Source organism: Canis lupus, chromosome 6 (genome assembly GCF_011100685.1).
Source record: "Canis lupus familiaris isolate Mischka breed German Shepherd chromosome 6, alternate assembly UU_Cfam_GSD_1.0, whole genome shotgun sequence".
NCBI lineage: Eukaryota > Metazoa > Chordata > Mammalia > Carnivora > Canidae > Canis > Canis lupus.
In genome coordinates this window covers 29,458,176-29,479,565 of record NC_049227.1, presented here as the reverse complement: position 1 = coordinate 29,479,565, position 21,390 = coordinate 29,458,176, and the positions used below count along the sequence as shown (strand labels likewise).

The window sequence follows — 21,390 nt, the reverse complement described above, 5'->3', positions numbered from 1 at the left end:
GTTTATGAAACCTTCTTTTGCTTTCTGATCCACCAGGGAAGTTTGCACAGGAAGGATGACAACTATAGTAGAACAACAAATCTAGGAAGCTATCTGTGTTCTGGTTACTTGATGCTTTGTTGTTCTGTACTGTACCCTTTGTGCATTGGTTGTAGTTTACGGGATGCTGTATCTGAACAAATCTAGGAAATGTATCATATCCTAACTTCTACCAAAAATTACTATAATTATGGCTCAGCTAAATGGTTTTGATCTTCTAAAATGTCGTTCTTGTAAATTTCAAGAAGTGACTCTAAATTGCATCCACATAAAATGAAAGTATTTGGGAAATTATTGTACCATGTTTTCTTGAGTTTCAAGAAATAGCAGATTAAAGGAAAAAAAATCTACAGAAATATCAGATGAGAAAATGATGCCTCTCAAAGAATATAGTGTTCTGGGTCTCAAATTATCTGAGAGAAATAAACAGCAAAATTAATATCCTGAACTCAGCCTGAACCAAAAACAGAGCCAAAAGAAACCTTCCTAGCAGTTTAACTAATGCAGGCTTCCAGAGCAGCAATGAACGGAGCAGGTGGGTAAGAAATTACACAGGATGAAGAGATTAGATGAAGCTGATCAGATAATTATAGGCTGGTAAATTTTTCAGACTTTGCTGCTGATCAACTTTGTAGATACCTCATGTGCTCCCAAGTTCTTTGTTGCCTGAGAATGGAATAGTGTGGTATTTGGAAACAAAATGTCAGAGTCAGAGGGGACCTTGCATTCAACTGTTCCCTCTGTCAGTTGGAAACTAAGATCCAATAATAATGGATGACTTGCTCTTGGCCACATAGCATTTCTGGGGGAGAGCTGAAGTCTTTGGGCTCATTGTCTCTGTACACACTTCAAAAATATATATAACCTAGAAACATGTAATCCAGAAGAAAAGTCGAAAGTATAAAAAGGAAAAACCTCTGATAGTTGCAAAAGAGGGAGAGAGGAGATGCTTATTAAATCAGCCTCTGAGCTACAAATAAGATAGAAAAGCAGTCCTTCCTAAGAGAAAATAATATGTCGAATTATTTTCTTAAGCCCTATATCATCCGTGTGTCTTCTGCATCTGTGTGTTTATGTAACACATGCACTGCCTTGGTTCTGTGAAGACACAGATAAAAAAAGCGCCGAGAAGGAAGATGAAGGCCATATAGATTTCATTTGTTTATTTCTCACTAATGTGAACTTTACACAATCTGCGTTTTATTTTATTTTATTTTTTTTTCAATCTGCGTTTTATAACTACTATCCAACTTTGCAAATGATCGTTTGGCAGAGGTGTAAAGAAAAAACTGAAAAAAAAGAGAAGCCGCTGAGATTTTGCGTTTTCTGATTTGTTTATAGTCATGAAGCAAGAATTATTCTATCCCTCTAGTTATATTTCAGTGTTTACCTAAACTCTATTCCTCCTTTCGGTAAAGGAGGAAAAAAATGTGGTAATGAGACTTTTACCAGGTGGGGTTGCAGCAGCTTAATTTTAGGTACGTGATTAATGGAGCCTTTTATTCTTGGTCAAATATTTATTATTTGAGCAGTGTAGATTGCTGATTTTGAATGCTGCGCTCTTCCTTTCAGGGATTAAAAATTGTGTTTTTATAGCCTAAAAGAGTTCTGTTTTAACTGGCAGGGTCTACTTTCTTATATATGGAGGTTCAACCGAGGAACAGCGCTATCTCACTGCCCTGCGGAAGGAAAAGGAAGCTTTTGAGAAACTCATAAGGTAATACATAGAGGCCTTTCAAGATGTAGAGGCTTCTCTGAGTGGGGGCCTACCTAATTGCCCTCAGGAAAGATGGAGAGGGAAGGAGGCTCGGAGGGTCACCTCAAGATAAACCTGTGGTCTGATTCAGCTCTGGGCTATATGCACATTTCTTGTCCCCTCCTTGTCTTTTCCATCTTCTCCAGTTGCCTTTCAGTGATTTAACAGAATATTGGAAATGTGGCGAGAACTGCTTTTCTGCTTGTAAAGACTCGTAACAGAGAACACCAGAAATACAGCTTAGCCACCCCTTTTCTCAAGAAATACGTTCTTAAATCTCCCCCCTCCCCTACACACACAAGCTTTCTCCCTTCCCTTGGAATTATGATTTATTTTCTCCTGGTAAAATTGCCATTGTCTGTGGGTGGGTGACCGCCTTACCATTTGCTGGGAAATGCTTTTACATTCCCTCCCCCCTCCACCCCTACTGCTGGTTCAGATCACCAGCAGTAGAATCACTCTGGGAAAATACTGTTTTGAAGGTGTGATGTTGATCTGAACGTACGTGTACTGTTTCTAGGATGAGCGTCTGGTAATACTCCGAATCCAAATAGAAAATGCTTTCCAGTGTCACATAAGGAAAATGTTCCAAGTGACATATGCACAGACTGGATGGCCACCTTTTACACCCCCGCAGGTGTTTGAGAAATCTGATAACCTTGCACCGGGGGTGTTGTCAAGGAGATGGCAGCCTCGTGAGGGAAGATGTGTCGCATGGTCTCTAAGGGACCTCAAAAGCCAGGGCGGGGGCTAGACAGGGCATCCTTGAGCTGAGCCAGAGAAATGGCTAGACCAGAGGAGAATACGGCTTGGGCTGACCAATCTTCCAAGCCTCAGACGTGGGTAATGTATCAATGGCAACAAGAGGGCGGAAATCATTTTTAGTGGCTGTTAGCTTGCCAGGGCTCCACACAGAATTTCAAAATAGACAGCCTTCCTCCAACACTGACTGTGGGCTCTCAGTGTACACCTAAAATATCCCCGTGCCCCATTTCATCCAGGGCATACGTTCCGGGGGCTTACTGCATCAGTGCCACTGAGTCCCCGTGGAGGGGCTTGGCAGGTTACATGGGCAGGACCATTCCCCCCCTACCCCCTGTATCTTCTGGTTTTACCCCATGCCTTGGCCATGGATTCTTCTAGCCTGTGGTCAGTCCTTTCACCCTATGAAAATGTTTTCTATTAAAATGCTCTCTGGGATGGTTTTCTGGGATATGTATGTATATACAGGTGGGGTTTTTAAAAATATTTTATTTATTTATTTGAGGGAGAGAGCATGAGCCGGAGGGGAGGGCAGAGGGAAAAGGAGAAGTAGACTCTTTGCTAGGAGGGAGCCAAACTTGGGGGCTCGATCCCAGAACCCCGGGACCAGGACCCCGGGATCATGACCTGAGCCGAAGGCAGACGCTTAACCAAGTGAGCCACCCAGGCACCCCTAGATATATGTTTTTTGGAACAATATTTCAAGAAGTGCGATAACCAGGCAAGTGTTAAACAGCCTGCCTCTTCTTGTCCAAAGCTTTCGGCGCTTCTTTATGTCTTCTAGAGAAGACCCACGCTCCCCCAAGACTCTAAACAGTCAACAGATATTTACTGAGCTTCTGTTAGGCACCAAGCTCTGTGCTAATAATAAAATGCTATAGTCACAGCGTTGCCGGAAGTCCCTGCCCTCCTCAAGCTTATCCTCTAGTGGAAAAGGTGAACATTAAGTCCCTCTGAATGTTCCACGAAGCAGACATGTGCAAAGTCTGGCTGCAAAGGTGAAAGAACGGGGTACACTAGCACATGTCAGAGAGACCTGGCCAGTGTGGGGACCAGGATGGCCTTATGAAAGAAGTGACAGATAAGCCACCTGAGGGATGGAGCAGGGAAACGAGTCAGGAGAAACAGAGGTAGCCAAGATGAGGTTGAAGAAGAGAGAGAAGGCAACAGATATGAAGGAATGGAATCAAAGAATTGGTGCTACAGGATGTGGGCCAGTACCTCTTAACCTTAGTCCCTTACTCTTCACAAAACATGCTCTGCAGGAGGCTTCACCGGTTAACCGTCGCCAAGTTACAAAGGAGCACGCAGAACTGAGATCACTCAGATTAGGATACTGGTGTTCACGTTGAGGGCGGCCCCCCAAGACCACCCTCAGGCTCGGTGATTCACTAGTAGGGCCCACAGGAGCCAGAAAAAAACTGGTACACTCACAGTTTGGGTTTATGACAGCAAAATAATACAGATTAAAATCAGCAGAAGGTAAGAAGCGATGGGGCAAAGTCCAGGAAAACCAGGCATGAGCTCCCAGGCGTCCTCTCCCTGTGGAGTCCTGCCGATGTGCTTCATCTTCCAGCTGCAAGGTGTGACAGCACTTGCTGAGCATTGGTGACAAGGGGGCTTCCTCGCGCCTTGGGGTCCAGTGTTTTTATTGGGGGTCAGTCACATAGCCACAGAGTACGCACATGACAGACTCCAGCCCCGCAGAGCAAAAACAGGTATTCACCATAAATCAAGTTGTGAGCATAAATCATCTGATCAGACTGGTGCCATGTGACCCTTCCCTCCCCCAGGCCTCAGACAGAATGTTCTAAGCATTCAGAGCTCATCCTCCCAGAAGCCATCCTGGGGAGACTGGGCCTTCCCTGCAGAGTTGTAGCCAAAAGAGCCTGCTAGGATGTGGGGAAGAAGGCACCTAGGTAGGTGAGTTTTTATGCCCCAGGCTGCGCCTTCTTCGGTGCATCGGGGAACCTCATCTAGAAAAGAGTATTTTGAGTGGATTGTCACAAGGTACCACCGCCCCATGCCACTCCTGTTTCATATAAGCGAGTCTCCACACCAGAAGGGCTGGGTGACAACGTGTGGATAAGCCTGGTATATACTAGAAACCACCAACAGAATCCGGAACATGGACTACTGTCCCCCACATTTCAGTCTATGAGATAATTCCCATATCAGATTTTAATGTAATTTTATCTGTGGCCCAGCTTAATCTCCTAGCTCTCAATGGTGACCGTCTACTTATTAGGAGTTAGATCTTCCCATATTACACAACAACCAGGTAGTTACACCATTTAGAATCTTAAGGCATTTACTTTCCCAGAAAACTTGGGGAATTTGAGAAGTATTTGTTTTGAAAAGGAAAATATAAATGAAGCGTGTTGCAGAAAGAGCATTTGCACCGAGCCTGTGCTTAGAAATTTAATGTGAGAATAAGACAACGTGCTTTTGCCAGGACCTCCGTGGGTGATGTCGTAAGAATAAAAGCAGTGCTACTATTTAAAATAACCCAAAAGGAATGAATCTGGCAAACTGGCAGTGGAAGGAGAGCTTGCCTGGGCTAGATCAGTCGATTACAGATGACAAGAGGAAAAAAAACGACTCTCCTAAGTATTGATAATAAAATGCTCCCTGGGTAGAAAAATTGGCAGTAACATTCTGAGTATACATAGTTTTGGAGAGGTCACTGCTTTTCAAAGGCAAGGGTAAGATTCTTTGGAATCTTAGTTAGAAAATGTGATCGCCAGGGCGCCTGGCCGGCTCCGTAGGTGAAGCACACGACTCTTGATCTCAGGTTTGTGAGTTCGAGCCCCACGTTGGGTGTGGAGATTCCTTAAATCATAAAAAGAAAATTAAAAAAAAAAAAGAAACTGTGATTCCAAAAATGAGTTAGCATGAGGACCAGAATACATGCCTGTTGGAGGAAGATTCCTAGTTCAGCATCTCCTCCCTATATTATCATGTTGTACAAGCTATTCAGATATCATTAGAGACATTGAAGCAAAAATAAGAAACTTCTGTACTCCAGATTAAGTGGAAATAAGAACCTGCATTTTTAAAAATATTTTATTTATTTATTCATGAGAGACAGAAAGAGAGAAAAAGAGGCAGAGACGCAGACAGAGGGAGACAGAGGTTCCCATGCAGGGAACCCGACGTGGGACTCGATCCCGGGGCCCCAGGATCATGCCCTGGGCTGAAGGCAGGCGCTAAATTGCTGAGCCACCTAGGGATTCCCCCGGAATCTGCATTTTTAATTAGTAATTTGTATCTGTCACACAGAGTGACTTGGATAATTATGCTAACTGTTGAAAGCAAAGAACTAAATATTTATAATGATGGCAAATTTCTGTTACACTAAACATTTGTGTTACCAGTTAGGGAGACCTATCATGTGCTTCACAATCCAGGCTTCATTTCAGGAGTTTATTATTTCTCAGATTCAATATGCAGTTAAATTATAACATTTCACAGTAAACTAGCTGTTTTTATATGACAATATTAATTGAAACCACTGTGGAATCATTTGAAACAAATCTTCGGTTTTTCAGCATTGTCACAGATAATTAGAGGATGAGGTTACCGCATTATACATACTGTTATAATAACAGCTAACATTTTATAATGCCTGGTATGTGCCAGGCACTGTTCTGAGTACCTTATACATTGGATAATCCTCCTAATGTGCCTCTTTTGAGGTAGGTTTTATTATTATGCCCATTTTACAGATGAAATTGAGGCACAGAGCCATTAAACTACTTGCCTAAGGCCACATGGCTGGTCAGGGGTTTCAGATCCACAAAATACGGATTCATACTCTAAGCCACTAGACTACTCAGCCTCTCACAGACTACAGATTAATCAGGAAACTGGGGTGCCCCCGTGTGTGACGTGTAGCTTAGCCAGTAAAGTAAATTGAAATAAAGGGGGAAGAGATCCCAATATTAATCCCAAATGTTAAAGAAAAAGAAATTGAAGAGCAAGAACTTGTCTGGATACCTTGCCTCTTGTCTTCAACTGGAGCCTAGGAGGTATCACGGAGCAGTAAGGAGTGGCTGTCCAGCAGGCCCCACTTGCCGCCCGTATTAAGAATCTTGAGGCAACCTGGACCTGGAACCGTGCCTGGCCCCTTGCATGAACTAGTTACCAAATGTCATACTAAAAATAGCTGTGCGTTTGTATATTGTTTTAGAGTATAGAACTCAAAGTTGTAATTTCTGTTCTTTAGTGGTATCTTCGAGTAGTGCCCTGTTCTAACACATCGTTTACCCAAGGTGGTTGGAATATCCATCCATCTGGTTTTATTTCCTTTACTTGGAAAATCTGTGCTGTTTAACTCCTTATTGAAATTATGAGTGAGTCCTGAGGATCCATCCCCCTTGTGTGTCACCGTAACCCGGGCTCTGTTACTGCCACCATCGTTTCCTGCCTGTTCTTGCTTCTCCTACTCAGTTTCATACCCCATGAGGGAAGAGAGCCAGCCTCATACATTCCCTCTTCCCCTCCGACCCCAGCACCAGTCGGACACATAGCGCTTGCTGGTTCATGGATTGATGATAACGTAATTCCCTGGTTTTGACAAATAAGACCATGGCAAGCCTGGCCTCCTCACTCTCTGGTTATCGAGGACATTGTCATGATTGTAGCCCCTGATAACAAATCTTAATTATGATTGAGCCAGGTGTGAGATACTGAGCTACTTTGAAGACAGGAATTACTATGTAACCATATGTATATCCAGAGCTCCTAGCACCTCGGGTAGGAGCACTCCAGAAAGTTTTTTTAAGACAAATCTATGAGGGAATCCATGCTGCTCTATCACCTAAACTGAGTTCTTGATTGATTGATTGATTGATTGATTGATTGATTTATCTGTTTGTTTAAATCTCTGTTGGGAAATTTGTCCTACTGTGGATTTTGCCTTTTGAATTGCAAGTGTTTAATGGGGCCTCCCACCTGGTGTTTTTTAAATCGAAGTCCTGTCATCTGTGCTTTGATTTTCTTAATCATTAGTCTTTAACCATTCCTATTAATGATTTACTCTGAACACATTGGAATATAAATGCTTTAAATTATTCTTTTTTTTTTTAATGGAAGAGACCTTCTTTTTTTTTTTTAAGATTTTATTTATTCATGAGAGACACAGAGAGAGTAAGAGGCAGAGACACAGGCAGAGGGAGAAGCAGGCTCCATGCAGGGAGCCTGATGCGGGACTCGATCCCCGGTCTCCAGGATCAGGCCCTGAGCCGAAGGCAGTGCTAAACCGCTGAGCCACCCAGGCGGCCCGATTTAAATTATTCTTAATGCTCAGTACCACGTTAGCCTATTTTTATAAAAAGCCTATTGGTGGCATTTTTTTACCTGCTTATTTCATGTCTCAAAGTGTTTCAAGGACATAAAGGATGGAAAATAAACAACTCTGGAAAATTAGAAGGAGCACCTAACCAAGAAGTTCCTCCTCCTTGCTTTACCCTTGCTCATCTGTGTAGGTTTATCTAACACATTTCTCATCTTGACGCTCTTGTGGCCATTTTCTGTATTATAATCAATAAAAGATTAAAATCTGGAATTTTGAAATTAGTTCAAAAAATATTTAAAATGGAGATGCCTGGGTGGCTCAGTGGTTGAGTGTCTGCCTTCAGCTCAGGTCATGGTCCTGGGGTCCCAGGATTGAGTCCCACGTCAGGCTCCCTTCTTGGACCCTGCTTCTCCCTCTGCCTGTGTCTCTGCCTCTCTCTTTTCTGTGTCTCTCATGAATAAATAAATAAAATCTAAAAAAAAAAAAATGTTTAAAATGTTGTCCTCCCCAGGGAGAAGGCAAGCATGGTTGTCCCAGAGGGAAGGGAAGGCAGGGATGAAGGGAACCTGGACCTGGCAAGAGGCTCCGCAGTGGCAGGCACCCCCACCGACACGCGGAAAGCAGGTGAGTCCCATCCTGTGGCCAAGCGCTCCCGGTCCTATGACGGAGGCCGGGGGAGGGAGGATAGGTTCCAGAGCTTCTCTGTAGAGGTGTGGTTTCTCTCCACAAACTTGTAAAAATGGGTGCCTACTCCCATCCCCAGAGCCAGCGCTGCCACCGTTCTCTCACCACGCGGCCCTCCCAGACCCCTGGCTCCTCATCTGTGAAATAAGGGGGCCCTGTTCTAGGCACCCCAGCCTCAAAGTCGGTCACATTCCAGCGCTGCTTGTAAACCTGGTTGGTTGGCTGAGATTCAGAATGTACCGTTGCCAAGAAACTTTTATAAATGGCAACGAGGTTCTTATTTTTACCCGAAGAAGCCGTTTTCCCTCAGATTAGACAGGAGCTGTTTGGAGCGCATCCCCACTTCGCTTCCTGCCCCCGTGTGCTGCTTCTTGGCACCTCCTCACATCCCAGGTGCGTGGCACCCTCGTTGCCGTGCGGCGCCTGAACCGTGGCATGCCAGCAAGAGCTGCTGAATTCCAAGTGCAGCGGAACCCAGAAACAGTCCCCCTCTCCCCGAAACCTCATCCCTCCATGGCAGCAGCTGCTATCAGCCAAGTGGCCAGAGGAACACAATACTACTGAGTTGACTTCCCCTCTAGTGAGGACCGGGTTAGAGCCACGGGCCTCCTGGATCCAGTATCCTCTGGAATGCCTCGGGGCTTGTCAAAGCTATGCAGCCACAGTCCTCACTCCGTGCAAATTCTCATTCAGTGGATCTGAAACGGGGTCCACATCTCGGAGCTTCTGATATCAGTGGTCCCTGGACCATGCTTTGAGAAACATGGCCTCAGAGCATCTAGGTCTTTTTTTAAAGAAGGTCTTTATTAACTCAGATAGGTTGATGACATTTCATGCAGAATATAGAACGTCAGGCCGAACGGAGGAAGCTAGATTTGAGCCTATAGGTGCCACACAGGTGCTCTTTACAGAAGTCTGTCCTTCTGAGTCTGTCCCACAGCTGCTCTAACACCACAACACACACTCCTTATCTCATAATTATTGTCATGAAATTCCAAAGTCCACAGGGGTTTCACTAGGCTAAAACCAAGGCGTGAGCCCCAGCTGTGCTCCTACCGGAGGCTGGAGGAGAGAATCTATATCCCTGCCTTTCCCAGTTTCTAGAGGCACCTGCACTCTTTGGCTCCCAGCCCCATCCTCCACCTTCAGAGCCAGTGGCTTGGACTCTGACCCTCCTGCTTCTCTCTTTCACTTGTAAGGACCGTTGGGCCCACCTGGATAATCCAGAAAAATTTCCCAATCCTGAGGTCCTAAATTTAATCACATTTGCAGTGTTGCTTTTGCCACATAAAGTAACATATTTACAGTCCTGGGGATTAGGACATCTGCATCTTACAGCACCATTATTCTGAGTATAGAACCACCTTTAATTTGCTTTACAAGCGGTTCTGGGCACGCTCAAATATGGGAAGTCCTGTTCTACTGGCTTCTTCCTTTTTCTCCACATCCAGACTCACCGGTAAAAGCGCTAACGGCTCCAGAATTTTTCACAACAGCTTATAAGGCAGTTTACTCAGCAAGCCTTTTTAAGCATCTAGTACGTGCCAGACTGTCATAGGAATTAGGAGTACGATGGTCAGTAGAACTTGGGCAGTGCAACCATCAGGGACCACACCAGAGAGAGGGCGATGGCAAACGCTGATGTTTGTGAATCATCATGACTCTCCTAGCAGCTCTATTTAGTTTTAAGAGAAATTTCTTTTATTTACTCTGTAAACAAACCTTTCTGAAAACACAGAAAAATGAGGAATAACAACATGGGATATTATGTTACCGTGCTTCAGAGGCTGACAACAGAAACACATTTTTTTTTAAGATTTATTTACTTATTTTAGGGAGAGTGCAGAGGGAGAGAGAGAAGCTCCCCACTGAGTAGGGCGCCCGAATTCAGGCTGGATCTCAGGACCCTGAGATCATGACCTGAGCCAAAATCAAGTCCAAGGCTTAACCGACTGGACCACCCAGGCACCCCAGAAACTACAGATTTTAAACTTTCAATTGTTCTATTCAACTTTGTGAGCTCTTCCTCAGTGACATCACTTATAGTGGTGCTTTTTTGTTCCTAGGCGGCCAGGAGCAGAACAGGACACAGCAAACAATCGTGGTGGACGTGCGGGAGTTTCGCAGTGAACTCCCATCCCTGATCCACCGTCGGGGCATCGACATCGAGCCCGTGACCCTGGAGGTCGGAGACTACATTCTGACCCCGGAAATGTGCGTGGAGCGCAAGAGCATCAGTGACCTGATTGGCTCTTTAAACAACGGCCGCCTGTACGGCCAATGCATCTCCATGTCCCGCTACTACAAGCGCCCGGTGCTACTGATAGAGTTTGACCCCGGGAAGCCCTTCTCCCTCACTTCCCGGGGCGCCTTCCACCAAGAGATCTCCAGCAACGACATCAGTTCCAAACTCACCCTCCTCACGCTCCACTTCCCCAGACTCCGGATTCTCTGGTGCCCATCCCCTCACGCCACCGCCGAGCTGTTCGAGGAGCTGAAGCAAAACAAGCCACAGCCTGATGCGGCCACGGCCATGGCTGTCACGGCAGATTCTGAAACGCTCCCCGAGTCAGAAAAGTATAACCCTGGTCCCCAGGACTTCTTGTTAAAGATGCCAGGGGTGAATGCCAAAAACTGCCGTGCCTTGATGCATCATGTAAAGAACATCGCAGAACTGGCCAGCCTGTCGCAGGACCAGCTGGTGGGTGTTCTGGGCAACGCGGGCAATGCCAAGCAGCTCTATGACTTCATCCACACCTCCTATGCAGAGGTCCTGTCAAAGGGGAAAATGAGGAAATGAACCGTGAGACGGCCATCTCCTGGTCCCGTGACTGGGCTTCCCAGCTGCTCTTTGCCTGCACCTATAGGTCGCAATTAATGATCGTCTCAGAATTTCATTGTCTTCCAGCGCTGAACGGCTGTGCCATCTGTTTCCTGGCTCTGTGGCCCAGAGGCCAAGATTCCTCCTGGAACTCTGCGTTCAGGCCCTGTATTTACTCTGCTGTGCCGGCTCTCCTGGCTCCCTGCGCTGTCCAGGCCAGGGTCAGCACACTCGGTTCTTAAATGAGGTGGGTCTGGAGCAGGTGAGGTGTCCACAGGTGTTGATAGAAGGCCACTCTTGAAACAGGCAGAAGTTTATGTTTCTAATGCAAACCAATAAAACGCAAGGTCACATTCTTACCATCTTTCTTCAGAGGGGCCCCAAAACACAGAAGAACACCCCTCTGCTCTCCCTCACCACTTCTCCCTGCATTGCCCTCAAGCACGTTCATCCACCTTTCTACCCCTAACTCAAATTCCTCAGGACTTCCTACTGCTGTTGTAAAACAGCCACCTCTACACCTTGCCAGTTAACGTCCTAATCCCCTGAGTGTATGTAACATGCACTGTGGCTCGATTGTGCAAAGCCAGTCGTTTTTAGACATGTGATGAATTATCTCTTTCCAGAATTTGATGGTGTTAAAGTGAAGGAGTCCTTAGAACACTCAGTTTCCAAATATTTAACCTACTAAATCTGAGACCTCTGAGCCCACCAAATGCCTAGAGTCTCTTGAGACTTCCTCTTTCCTGAGACTCTCTTCACATGCCCTGAGGCCACCAGCACCAGATCTTCTCCCCAAGCAGCCTAAGCTCACCTCTTGGTGCCCCCCACTCCATCTCGTGCCTCTGTGCAGAGCGGCTCCTTGCATCTGTGTGAGGACTCCCATACAAGCAAGTGAATGGCCCACCAAGTCTTTAAGATTTGGTTTTCCTTCCTGGAGTCAAGATAAAGGAATTAAAAAAGTAAATGGAAGATCAATGCATAGAATAGATAAGAATTCTAGAGAAATATAGACATATTTAAAAACTCACAAAACCATCTCCCTCTCAAACCTTCCAACTGAGTTAGGTTAGCTTTTTACCGAAGTGTACATACAGGGACCTTCATAGCATCTTTGTGCAGTTTTTAAACTTTTCTATTTCAACATTGTTGACGTAGGTATTATTTTCCTATCTAGTAATGAGTAGTAAATTTTCTACCTCAAGAGCTGATGCAAATATAGACATCAGCCCCGCTAGCCATACCGTGCACAGTTACACGTTTTCCTCCGCATCAGCCATGTTTTTATTCATCACGGTGTTGGAACTCAGAGTAGACACTGGACCACATAACACAAAATGGTCTTCACCTTCACGGAAGTTCTTTCAACCAACCTCTCCAAGCTGAACCTCTCGTGTTGACTTCCTGCTCTCTCGGTATGTTAGCCTACGTTAATACTGCTAAAGTAGATGTGGATTTCAAACTCTATACAAGGGCACCGCAAGAATGAGTTGAGAGATTTCAGGGAACCATGTTGTTATATGGATCTCCGTACAGTACAGTGATCTGAGGAATTGGGAAGAGGACAGGAAACAAAAATTAGCTTACAGTAGATTAAAAGGTAGGGCTACTAAATTTTGTCCGAAGGTTAAAAAGATACGCTAGAGACTAGAAAACGAGATGTCGGGTACATATGTTAATTTTCACTTCTGTATGTACTGATTTAAGAGTCCAGTCGGAGCGAAAAGTACATTAAAAATAACGTCACACCTCCAAAGGAGATGGTTATCACCATTTTTCTTCATCCTATTGTAGCACTTCTGCTTGTGGTATATAGTTTCTGGTTTTTCTTGCATAATTCTACCTGCCTTATATTGTTCTTGCATTACAAGAAAAGGCAAATTGGAACATAGCGCATTTGTTTATATGGGTTCCACTTCAATTTAAGCTTTCAGAAATAAGCTGTATTCATAAGGCCACCATTTTAAACAGCCCTTGTCATCTTGTACAACGTAGAATACAGTCTTAATTGTATTTAGAGAGCCGGTGTCTCCCTCTCTTGGATTCTGTTTTTTGCTGTTGTACGTACTGGACATTTGAAAGACAGATGAGCTGTTTTGTTGTGTATTTGAATTATGAATAGTAGTCTCTAATGAACTTGAAAATGCTCATTATAGACACAAGGCTCTCACCACCACTTCCCCTTCCAACTAAATAAATCTATTTTAAGCTGTCGTCAATGGTGAAAAACCTTCAATAGAACCATTATGTACTGACTTTTACCAAATTCTTTCACACATTTTTATAATCTAAGAATCTTTGGCAAAGGAACTAATGCATGAATTCGCAAAATTATCACTTTATTGCCTAGCATCATAGTTACCTTTGCCTTTTTTCTTTCAGAATAGTAAACATCCCGTTTACTTATGAACTCATGCTTAGCTTTTTAAAAAACCTTTTTTAAAAGCCTGAGATCAGCTTTATTCTATTTTACCAAGTTTTTTTGCATAAAAATCAGAGTGTATGAAAGCTGAGAGAAATCATTTTCAACCTTGTTTGCTTAAATCATAGTACCTCTTGATTTTTAAAAAAAAATTATGCAAGTAATCATTTTATGTATTAATAGCAGCCATGTAAATAGTGTCCTTTTGGCAGGACATTGCCACTTCTTCAGTCTAGGGCTTAGGAGGCTGTATGTTTGAGTAGATCCAAAATGCCATTTCCCTGCTCATAAGGGACTGAAGATAATTGTCCCATTCATCAACCCATTGGGACACAGAGGGTTAAGTCTAGATTTTGTTGTGTTGAGATAACAGAACATAGAATTAATAAATGGCCTTCAGCAGGAAAGTCTACACTGAAGCAAATCCGAAGAAGTGGGTGAGACAGACATCATTAGTCTTTGCTTTTGTTTTTCAGGCATAATTTGATTTTCCTTTGGCTCAGAAAACTTCTTTAGGGAAATTCTCTTCTCTTTTGTTGCTCAGTTTAGCCTAGAAATGTCCTTTTAAAAACCAACAGTTTAGGAAAGTTCTTTTCTCAGTCTTGAATATATTAAAATGTATCCAGACTTCAACGTGAGTTGTCATTTTTCTTCATTATTTTGCTTTCTATTTTGGTTTATTGCTACTTCCTGTCCAATTCCAAACTTCAGGACTTAACCGTCTATATCCACAGGTTTTTGGTAAGCCACACCACTGCTGTTTTTTGATTTAAGGGAATGTATGTAAGCCAAAATTTGGATGGGAGGGAGACATAACTAATTTATATCAATTTGTAACAGGAGTTGTGTGTGTGTTTTTAATAAAATGTATTTATTCAGTATTTTCCTCAGCATTTTGTGGGCAAAGTAAAAATAACAATGCATAGTGAAAGAACATGTATTCCCAGCGCATCATATTTCCAACATGTTGGTAAATACAATTTAAAATGAAGAGAATATTTAATGTGCTTTTTGTTGTGCAGAATAAATGATTAAAGCTGAACTGTTCTTCCAACCCCTGCTTTTGCGTTTGACTTGTGTGATAAACCCACTTTCTAAGGCCTTAGCATAATTTTCTTTGGGTTATTTTTCCCTTACTGCTTTTTATTTTGTACATCTGCCCTTAGAGAGGGGGAGAAAAAAGACTATTCTCCTTCTGAAAACACTCATTTGTTGACATGTAATGAATATGTGTAAGCACAATGCCTGGAACATCTTAACTCAACAGAGATTAATTTCCTGCCGCCCCTGACTCATACAGTTTTTTTGTTGTTGTTCCTTCAACGTCAAAGTTGAAAGTAAATTATCCTCTTGACACATCTAGAATTTACTGTAATCTCTTAAGTTTAATTATTATTAAATTAGTTGACTAATTGGCTCATTTTGATGATGTAGTTATTTTGGTTTCTGCTTTAAAATGTAGGACCAAGAAAAAAAATAAAATAAAATAAAATAAAATAAAATGTAGGACCAATCCCTTCTTAATAAGGCATAAGACAGGTTATTTCTCAAAATGTTTTAATGTCAGAATTAAGGCTTTGGTAGAATAATTAACCCTTTCTTAGGAGTAGTGATACAATCGTCATGACAAAGACCTAAAAGTACTATCACTTAAAAGCCTCTTTTGCTGCAGTGAATCCAAGTGACAGGTTAAGTCATTTGCCTGGTAGATGATGGAATCATGATTTGAACCCAAACAGTCTGACCCCAGAGCCCATGATGAAACACTGCTGATGAGTGGTCCACTTCCAGATACCTAATTACAGATGTGTCACAAAAAAAGCAAATTGGTTTGTTTCCGTGCCTCTCTGGGTTAATAATGTCAAAAGCAAATATGTAGAATTTGGAAATCGGTCAAAGAGCATACGGAGTACCTTTTCTGTTTACAGCTGGATGTTGTTGGGGTGCCTGGCTGGCTCAAGCAGTGGAGCATGTGACTCTTGATCTCGGGGTCATGAGTTCAAGCCCCACACTGGGTGCAGAGATTACTTATAAAATGAAATTTAAAAAAGAGCTGGATGTCATCTAGTAGCGTATACTACCTGGGGGTCATCTGATTTCCAGGGCTGGGTACCTCTTACTGACTATTTTGCAACTGTATGAGAATAGAAGTTAACTTGTAGAAACCCCGACAGCGATCCAAGTGATTCTTGTTCTGTAGCATTGCAAGGGTGTTGCCTAGGTAGCATTGCAAGAGTATTGCCTAGCGGGACCTGAACCGGTTCTACATTTATTAGCAAATTTATTTCTGCATTCATTGGACCAGCTACAAATCTCTGAGCCTTTAATTTTCTTTTAAATCAGTCCTAACATCTTATTGGTTTCCTCATTAATTGAATCTAATAAAGTCATTGACTTCTGTTGTTTTTGGGTTTTTTTCTATTTGTATGAGAGTCATATTTCTAACTTTCTGGAAAAATTATGCTTTGCAAGTGGTGTTGCCAATGTGAGCTCCCATATGATGCTAAAACTGAATTTCCAGCCTCATTCAACCTAAAATTAAACCTCATAAACTAGAAGATGGATACTATACATAGGCATGGATATATACTCATATATATTTAAGAACTGTACTTTGATACTAAGATGGTAATATTACGAACTATAAATTAAATATTTAAGAACTGTAGACTCATTTTAAGATGCTCAGTGGACCTCTGTTTCTCTGTTTACAAAAGCTCACCTGAATTTTCAATCTCAGTTCTGTTTCTGTCTAGCCCCTGACTGAGGCAGGAAACTGACCCCTGAAAAGGAGAAAGAAGAGGAATTTTAGATATTCCCAATGATTCACTTGCCTGTGGAAGGTATTTCTATACCAGAAGAGCACTGACTGCTCCCCGAGGGCCTGGGAGTCAGGTAAGCAAAATCAACTTGTGATTTCAACTAAGAGAGTTTCCTGGGATTCATGAAAATAGCAAATAGACCAGGTCTAATGAAGATGGTGATATGCGGGGACCCTTTTCTAACAGAATTTGGTGTCAGTGTGAGCATGCCTTTCACTGAGAGCTTTGCTTTTCTGTGCAACTTTGTTTTTGGGAAGGGTGACGCCCAGCAGAAGCTTAAGGAAGCAGATAGTTTAGTAGACTAAGGGAAGCATGACTGGGCAGGTTTGTTTTCGGCATGAGGCATTTACTGCAGAAGACAAAGGGCTGTCTCTGGGCTTGATGCTGCAAAAGCCCATGGCATTAAGGGACATTCAGCCTATGGTGAAGAGAAGTCAAAAAGCATGAACAAGTAATTACAAGTAAAATAAGTAAAATACCACAAGCAAGGTAGAAGTGTTCTGGAGGTCAGAGGAAGACGTCATATCCAGGTATAGGAATCCAGAATAGCCTCAGAGAGAAGGTAGGGCTCGATGTTTTATATATGTTACTCCACTACGGCCTCACAGCCTGAAGTAGGGATCTTCCCTGCTTTGCTGATGAGGCAGCTAAGATTGAGAGATTAAGAAATCAAAGTCACAACAGAAGCAAATAGCAGAGATGGGACTCAAACTCCAAAGCCTACTTTCTTTCTGCAGCACCTTGCCACCTAAAAGGAAGGATTGGAGGTAGAAAGACCATTCTGGAAGCTGTGGCAACAACCCAAGTGACAGAGAATGACAACCAGAACTAAGATTAGAGCTTTGGAAATGGAAAGAAGGCCAAGTATTGAAGAGGAATGTGGCAAAGAACATCGATGCCAAGGAGGAGTCTATATTATTATTTAGGCTTTAAGCCAAGGCTCAGAAAATGATGATGCTGTGAAGAGAAGGAGTCTGGGGAAGGCCGTGATCATTTCGGAAAGAAGGTAAAGTTCAGTTTTGAACAAGGTTGATTTAGAAATAACCAATAGTCCGGCAGATAATCTCAATTCAAGGTGTAGCTGATGACATCTGTGCAGAAGTGAGAACCGACAGGGCACCCGGGTGGCTCACTTGGTAAAGCGTCCAACTCATGATTTCAGCTCAGGTCATGAGATCCAGCCCCGCATTGGGATCTGCACTTGGCAGGGAGTCTGCTTGAAATTCTCTCTTTCTCTACCCATTCCCTCCCTCCACTCATGCTTTCTCTCTCTCTAAAATAAATGAATAAATTTTAAAAAACAAGAACCAAGGACGCCATTTAAATGGTTAACACGCAAACCAGAACATCAGAACATACCCAAATCTAGGAGGTGAGAACATAGGGGAGGCCGACTCTTCAGAGATCCTGAATCTCTCGTGGGCACCAGAATCGAACATGGCCAGGAATTTCATGGGAGTGACCCACAAGGGTTGGGAGCTGAGCGTGGGTGCACCGGTGGCCTCAGACTACGACAGGGACAACACCTTAGAAATCCCTGGGGGGTCCTGGGTGACAGTTCCAGGGAACTGGAGGGCCCACACCAGACGGGGGTGGGAGGAGGCCAGGTCCCAGTGCAGCTGGATGAAAAGAGGAGAGGCGAGCTCACTCCGAAGGTGATTTTGCATGCTGGTGATCAGAAGGAAGGAGCAGAGCAAAAGAAGGAAGATGCTAGAGGCACAGCAGATCATTCATGGAAGCAAAACCCACTGCGGGGCATCCCGAGGCGAGGAGGGAGACAAGAGTGATTTTGCTCTTCTTCCTCCCACACACGGAAAACCCACTTTTGTATGGATTTGCCTCTTCTTCACATCTTACAGTTAGAGTACCGTGTCCCTCCCCAACTTAGAGCAGGACTGGCCAGCCACCAGAAGTCACAATGAGCCCTTTGCGGAAACCTATTTTAACGACACAACGCTGATGTTTGGCAGTGAGGTTGGCTCGTGTTTAAGCTGGCAGGCAGAGAATGGCCTAGAACCCCTCCGTTTGTAACCTGACCGTATAGTTGTATAATTATTTAAAGCATCCCTCCTTGCAAGCGATTTATGAAACCAAACGTCAAGGAGGCTAATGTCGCCTGAAAACACGGTCGGGATGGTCAAGCAGCCCTCCCCAGCCAATGCTAAGACTTGGTAAGGATTTTTATTTTGGTCGCCCTGAGCTTACTGTAACTGGGGCGGCTGAGTTGCTATGGTGATTTCTTCTCCAAACAGAGCATTTTGCCGCAATACCTTGAAACAGCAGATAGATCTCCTTTACGTCCACTGGATCGTGACATTAATTCTAGTTGAAACATTTCCCCCACGCTCCCATCAGGACTCGTGTGCAGGAATTTTCAGTCAAGGCCAAGAAGGCACGGACTAAATAAATCGAAAGCTGGGCCGTTTGCACCGGGGGCCTTCACAACTGGCTGGCGGGCTCGGGGCCTGGAGCCTGACCACCGGCGGCGGGTTGGCAGCTGGGAGAAGGTTCCTCACTGAAGCAATTTCGTGTTTAATGACTCCAAGGTGGGCATAGGCTGAAAGTTGTGACCCCCGCCCCCCCCCCGCCCTGTCACTAATAATTTGGGGGGTTGTTGGGCAGGATGCACAGAACCTCAGCTGTCTCTTCCCATCCCGCTTGCAAACCTCGGAGCTGCTAAGCTGCAGCGCTCGGAGCTGGAGCGTGGGGAAGAAAGGGGACCCCCTTCGAGGCCGGGGCTGGGGCGCTCCTCGTCTCCACCAGCAGGTGTCTCCGTTAAGTCACAAGTCCCCAAACTCGCTCGGCGGGAGTCGCCGGACGCTTTCGGGATGACTGCGCTTTGAATGGGGGTGTCTCTGCCTCTGATTCTTGCCTAACCGTGACCTGAGAGGCAAGAAAAGTAGCTGCCTGTCTCCGGCATGACTCATGATAAACAAACGGAGGACAGACTGCCTCTTATCAGAGCCCGAGTATGTGCCCCAGGACCGTGGGTGAGTCAGCCTGGAAGTCGGGAGGCTTTTGTTGGTCCAAGGGATTTTTTTTTTTTTTTTTTTGTGCTCTGTGCGGAAGAGGTGGATGGGGTGCAAGGAGAGGGTGGCGGGCAGGGACTGCTATTGATTTCTTGGATTCAATCAGTGACCTCGCACAGTGAGGCCCTGGGCTTCGGGGGGCAGGGGGGGTGTCGAATTCCACCCCCACCCACCCACCCAGACCAAAAAGGCGTTCACATTGGAGGTTTAAACTGGCCGTGACCCCGTGGAACCCCATTTAGAGTTGATGGAAGGGTTTGCAATCTGCGGCTTCACAACATACACATAGTGCCAATAAGCATCAAAGTGTACACTTTAGGGACGTGCAGTTTATTGCATGTGAACTACTCAAAGATTTTTTTCTTTTTTAGGAAGAAATACAGTTAAATTGAGTGGAGGGGAAAAAAACAAACAAACAAACCTGGCCAACTCATTTTTATCGTGATGTATCACGAAACCCTCCGTCCACCCCCTCACTCCCAATCTCTCCCCTCCTGTGGCTCGGCATTTGGGTGCAAAGGCAGACCAAGTGCACACACCTGAAGGGAGCATGACGTCATGTCACCTGGCACTGATAGGCTGCTCCCCAGCCCGGCTCTCCCAGAGCCTGCGTTGCCAGGCGAGGGGGTTATTCAGTCCTCCTGCGGGAAGGAAGGCAGCGGGGACAGGTAAAGTAGAGGCTGGCAACAGGTGTGGAGTGGGGGCAGGTGTTGGGGCGCCAAGGGCAAAGCAGCACCCCTGAGGTCCCCCCGCCCCTCGCTGCCTCCCTGGCAGCCTCCAGGCCGCTGCAGGCTCTTTAGCCCCAGGTGCCTTCCTAGTTCTGCGAATGCAAGTCAGGTCAGGCCCAGGGCAGGACGGCTCACCGATGGCTGTGCCAACAGGTGCCGCACACGTGAATGACTTCACACTTGCACACCAGCGAGCGACTTAGCTTAGGGAGAGGTGAACATGTGCGTCCTTTCGATGGTGCAAAAGGACCAAGCAGCTGGGGCAGGTGGAACGAAGCGAGGAGCAGCCCTGAGGGGCAGGGTGGCCCAGGTTTCAGTGCAAACGACCTCAGTTAGGAAAATGGGAGGGGGGTGTCCGTGGACTTGCTGTGCTGCTTCTGCAAGCAGAAAAATGTCACTTTTTCTCCTTTCAGAGAATAGACGCTCAGCGCGCCCGAAGAGTGACTCTCCTTGCGCACCTGCTTCCCACCGCTTACCTGTTTCTCTCACGTTTCCATGTGTCTGTTCCCCCTGCTGTCTCTTGGTGAATCAATTCAATGTTACGCATTAAAGTGGGGGGACCTGGGCAGCCTGAGTGGCTCAGTGGTTTAGCGCCGCCTTCGGCCCAGGTCGTGACCCCGGGATCCCGGGATCGAGTCCCACATCGGGCTCCCTGCATGGAGCCTACTTCTCCCTCTGCCTGGGTCTCTGCTGCACCCTCCCTCTGTGTGTGTGTGTGTGTGTGTGTCTCTCATGAATAAATAAATAAAATCTTTTTAAAAATAAATAAATAAAGTGGGGGGATCTGTCACCTTTCACAAGAAGGTCATTAATATAAAAGGGGCTCTGCCTTAAATCCCTGATCTCCCAGCCAAGTCACTGTCACCAAATGTGTGTTGTGTGAGAGTGTGTGTGTTTGTTGTGTAGGAGTGTCCAGGAGATGGAATATTTGAGGGTGTGGGGGTGTGTGGGTGCTGGGTGGGTATGTGAGTGCATGTTATTTTCAGACTCCCTGGATTCTGTGTGCACTTTGAAGTGGTGTCCTTGCC

General features: G+C 44.9%; 1 protein-coding gene across 5 annotated transcripts in view; it reads left to right on the top strand.

The window, feature by feature from the left end:
- ERCC4 (ERCC excision repair 4, endonuclease catalytic subunit) overlaps positions 1–21,026 on the top strand; it is a 39,944-nt gene extending 18,918 nt beyond the window's left edge. For 2 of the 5 annotated variants that reach the window (XM_038540316.1, XM_038540315.1), the window contains 3 exons: positions 1,664–1,756; positions 8,368–8,480; positions 10,607–14,837. In XM_038540316.1, the coding sequence (XP_038396244.1) occupies positions 1,664–1,756; positions 8,368–8,480; positions 10,607–11,340 (940 nt within the window). In that variant the 3' untranslated portion in view covers positions 11,341–14,837. Of the gene's footprint in view, positions 1–1,663; positions 1,757–8,367; positions 8,481–10,606; positions 14,838–16,523; positions 16,679–17,342; positions 17,612–18,960; positions 19,596–20,005; positions 20,303–20,775 lie in introns of those variants that run through there. The other 3 variants (XR_005360902.1, XR_005360903.1, XR_005360904.1) reach the window with 3 other exon arrangements.
- Positions 21,027–21,390: the final 364 nt, after the last annotated feature.